The 4,810-nt window shown below is 39.2% G+C and overlaps 1 protein-coding gene across 1 annotated transcript; it reads left to right on the forward strand.

Annotated features, from left to right (window-relative positions):
• The first annotated feature begins 223 nt into the window (after nt 1-223).
• LOC129315001 (fasciclin-like arabinogalactan protein 15) lies at nt 224-3,324 on the forward strand. Its single transcript, XM_054958491.1, has 3 exons — nt 224-1,677; nt 2,791-2,909; nt 3,016-3,324. Exons 1-2 carry the CDS (start codon nt 360-362, stop codon nt 2,862-2,864), a joined length of 1,392 nt encoding a protein of 463 aa, XP_054814466.1. The 5' UTR covers nt 224-359; the 3' UTR covers nt 2,865-2,909; nt 3,016-3,324.
• Nucleotides 3,325-4,810: the final 1,486 nt, after the last annotated feature.

Below are 4,810 nucleotides of genomic sequence, written 5' to 3' on the forward strand. Positions count from 1 at the left end.
CGGAAGGAACACTCAATTTTGAGTAGCCAATTCCCATTAGCTTGTAATCTCTGCCGTTTCACAGCTAATGGACAAGCACAAAACCACACCCCAAGTCAGAAAAGTAGAACCCCATGCACACTGATTAGTAAATTATATTATACTCTTTCATTCTTCAGCCTCACAGGCTGTTAAACAAACAAAACACAAACAGTGCTCTGAATTTTAGTATAAACCCACCGAATAAGCAACCCAAATACACAATCCAATCCCCCAAGCGGCCCTTCTTTCTCTTTCTCACTCCCTCTTCCCCTCGTGCTGTGCTGTCCAACTCTCTCAAGCCTCGACTCTTCGATTCCGCCGCATTCTCTCAAGTCGCCATGGTTTGTCGCATCTATGGCGTCGCCGAGCTCCGCACCTTCCTTCTTCTTCTTCTTCTGGGTTTCCCCCTTGCATTGTCGAAAATGCCAAATCCCAGGTCGTCGGCCTCTTCTTCGGTCAGCTCTGGTCAGATAAACTCCAACTCAGTTCTGGTGGCTCTTCTGGACTCGCATTACACGGAAGTCGCTGAGCTTGTGGAGAAGGCAATGCTCTTGCAGACTCTGGAGGATACTGTCGGCAGCCACAATATCACCATCTTCGCTCCCAGAAATGAAGCTCTCGAACGCGATCTCGACCCGGAGTTCAAGCGCTTCCTTCTCGAACCCGGTAATCTCAAGTCCCTACAGACCTTACTCATGTTCCATATCATTCCTACCAGAATCGGATCGGAACAGCTGCTGAATCGGGCCGGGTTGACCCGTCACGGTACGCTTTCTAATGACTATCTGCATCTCGAGAACAATGGGACTATGGAATGGACAGTGGACCACGCCAAGATTATCCAACCTGACGCGGTGACCCGATCCGATGGCATCATCCACGGGATTGAGCGCCTCTTGGTGCCACGTTCCGTGCTAGATGACTTCAACCGACGGCGAAGCCTCCAGTCCATCGTGGCGGTGAAGCCAGAGGGAGCACCGGAAGTGGATCCGAGGACTCATCGGCTCAAGAAACCCGCCCCACCGGCTAAACCCGGTGCTCCTCCAGCTTTGCCAATCTACGATGCAATGGCTCCTGGACCAGCACTAGCTCCAGCTCCGGCGCCGGGGCCAGACGGAGCCCACCACCACTTCAACGGTGAAGCCCAGGTGAAGGGTTTTATTCAGACACTGCTACATTACGGCGGGTATAATGAAATGGCAGATATATTGGTGAATCTAACATCCTTAGCCACCGAAATGGGTCGACTAGTGTCCGAGGGGTATGTGCTCACTGTTTTGGCTCCCAATGATGAGGCCATGGCTAAATTGACTACCGACCAATTGAGTGAACCGGGCGCACCAGAACAGATTATCTATTACCATCTCATACCGGAGTATCAAACCGAAGAGAGTATGTACAATGCCGTCCGACGGTTCGGTAAGGTCCGGTATGATACCCTACGGTTACCGCATAAGGTGGTGGCTCAGGAGGCAGATGGATCAGTGAAATTCGGGCAGGGAGATGGGTCGGCGTATTTGTTCGACCCGGATATCTATACGGATGGGCGGATCTCGGTTCAGGGCATCGATAGCGTATTGTTCCCACTGGAAGAGGAGACGAAACCCATTAACAGAACGGTTCAACCGGCTAAGGTCGTCGTCAAGCACAGGAGAGGTACGGTCCTTTTCGTAACTTTTTTTTTCTTTTAAAATCATGAATGTTCTTATATTACTCCTTTCTTTCAAGATCGAAAAGAAATAGGTGATGAATGATGATTTCGATGGCATTCGGTGTAATTTATATTGTTTTTGCAGTGTTTTTCTTTTCGTATAGTTGATGACTTGCATCAAGGATAATTATTGACGAGCAAACTGAATGTTGCTTCTTAGTTAAGATTGGTAACAAAAGAATTCGAAAAGAAGATTTGTGAACTGAAAAGAAAAATCCGAGGCCATCTTCATCTTTCTACTTTGAACTAGAAGAGGGAGGAGGATAGGAAGTAAAGCTTTTCCAAGATAATTTTTCAGCAGGTTAAATTTATATACGTTTTATGTCTTCTACATGATGTAGAATTTCAACAAGAACAGATGATTTTCAATAATCGCAGATGTTTAGTTCTTCTCAAAATACATAATGATATTATAGGTCAGACTAAAAAGACCAATGGAGTATCAGTTTTTGTAAACGGTAAGCAGTTTTTCTCAATGACTTGTCATAGCATGCATATCGTGTAACATCAAGCATGTATGGATATTCAAGTTACTTAATACAAAAGATTAGTGTACAAAATTACTTGGATAATCTTTACGGAGCAGCGCGTTTCAAATTATAGCAGTTGCTGATCATGTTTTGCTTTTATCAATTAGAAATTAGTAAATAGAAATTGTATAATTTCTCCTGGATGTGGTGCCCTTTGCTTTCGGGTAATATTTCATATGAAATGTCGAGTGCTTTATTGATGGCGACAATGGCGCATGCTTTCAAGGAAAATTGGCCCACCAGTTGGACGCAGATAGCTGGCCAATCTGTTAAAGCTCTCCTTCTCCAACTCAAAATGAATCTGATGTTTACTTCAATATCTTTTGACTTTGTCAATATTCATATCTTACTTCTCAAGCAGAACCTTATTAGCACTCAACCTTGGTTGTCCGAACTTATTATATCCAAATACTTTAATATCTCTTGTCACATGGGCTATTCACATGAAGAACTTAAATTTTGGTTGCTTTATCAAATATAAGTGATTCTTAATAAACTCTTTAAACTCAAGTTAGCATGAAATGGCAGGAAAATTGATGGAGGCAGCGTGCTGGATGCTTGGAACCATTGGACAACATGATAGATTCATCACTTGCCACTGAAGTCCTCATCGTCCTTTGGCTGGCAAGACTATTAAAAATTAGATGGTAAGATTCTGAACTACCATCTCATGTTCTGATAACTTAATAACTTGCTCGGTCTCCTTTATAATTAGTAACTTTTCTTCCTTTCGTTATTTGGTGTTTCTTGTAGAACAACCAAGCTGCTGGATCTGAGTGAGAATTCCATAGATGTAAAAAGCCATGAAATATAGAGGTAACACACCTCAATGAAGAATTGCATAAATTTTCCACTTCCAATTTCCATAGCCTTGTCATATAAGATAGTGCATATCACATGTATTTAGATTTATTATTACAAAAATTTGTTAGGCATATTGTGTTGGTGGGGAAGGTTCTTGCCATTTGTGCAAGGGGCCTTCTTTCTGGTTGATAAGTGCCGACTCAATAAGCACTTTTACATAGAAATGGAGATACAATAAAAAATGATTCTTTGATGTAATGACACGCAGTTCTTTCATATAAATACTCAGTCGAATAGTTATGAAGAAAAAAAGGCAAAACAAAAGGCTGATGGGAAAAGAAGATCCAGCCTATGCCCCGAACAAAAGTAACGGTTTCTTAGATTTAAAGAAAAAGGTAATCATCATTAAATACACATGTTCTGGCATATCTAAATGCCTATAAAACAGGTTTACTTTGTATGTGTTCAAATAAAATAGGACCATTCGATCCAGATATATAGTCTGAAATTCTGAATGGGTAGATTGGGTTTGACCTGATTTGTTTTAAGAACCTTCCTTATTCATGGAACAGGCCGCATAATTTCTTTGATGTAAACCGAATCAAACCAAATCAAGGTATTGCTTTAATTTCATTCAATTGGTGGAATCAATTTGATTTAGTTATATTAATATTAATTTTCCGTTTAATTATATTCCAACACAATTATATTTGCTGGCAAAAAAACAGTTATATTTGATGTATTTTTCGCTCTAGTCAAGTAAGCGAACCATCCTTTATACTCCACAGTTCCCAGAAACAAAGGTTATTTGGGCTTCAGTCACGAATCGTCAAGTGGTCAACACCTGGCAGAGGGCTTTCAGGCTCAAAATTTACATGCCCTTTTCGTTACACTGGGCCCATTTGATCCAAGCCTGAAAAGAAATTAAAGACCCATTTACACGGAAGAAAACACTTAAATGTTAGTCTAAATATATTGGGAAAAAATATTAATGGCCATACAACGACGACAACAAGAAACTTTATCTTACTAAATAAGATTGGCTAGATAAATTATACAATATCATTTTGCTTTATTATTATCAAATTTTTAAAAATATTGTTAATTAAAAAGTCTAGATTAATAACATTTAAGAGTATTCTTTTTGCATTTCCTCCACACTTCTTGACAAAATTCAATATTATCTATTTCATTCTTGTCACTGATGTTTCCTGTGATTTTCTTTGTATATGTTCAAGTTATATTAAACGATTTTTTATTATTTTTTCTTGAATAGGTGTGATGTTCGCTTTTTTCCATATATGCTCATTTTGAATTGTCTTTATGTATATATTCGCACATCCATTTCAAGAGTTAATGTAAAATCTCACATGGATATGGGCAAATAAAAAATTGTTTTGGAAGAAAATAGAACTCTTAAAAATCTCAAAGATTGACAGTTGAATGATTATTTTTTATTGCTGGACGTGTCATTTCATAGTGTAGATTGTAGAATATAATAAATTATATACTTGTAAATCATTTTGTAAAATAATTACATCCCCATACTCGGGTGATGATATTAAAGAAATGGAGGGTTCAGCAACCATAAAAGGATGAACATATTCAATACTATGGACACGAGAAGTTTGGAATATCACTCATTTAGCTGGCACATGCTTCTGATAAAATATATTACCTGTCATCTAATAATCCATAATAAGCTTAGGCATGCATCTGTTTCAGTTATCTTTTTTATAGTATC

The sequence above is a fragment of the Prosopis cineraria genome, unplaced genomic scaffold (assembly GCF_029017545.1).
Source record: "Prosopis cineraria cultivar Desert tree isolate PC_DT_omini unplaced genomic scaffold, ASM2901754v1 PC7, whole genome shotgun sequence".
Classification (NCBI taxonomy): domain Eukaryota; kingdom Viridiplantae; phylum Streptophyta; class Magnoliopsida; order Fabales; family Fabaceae; genus Prosopis; species Prosopis cineraria.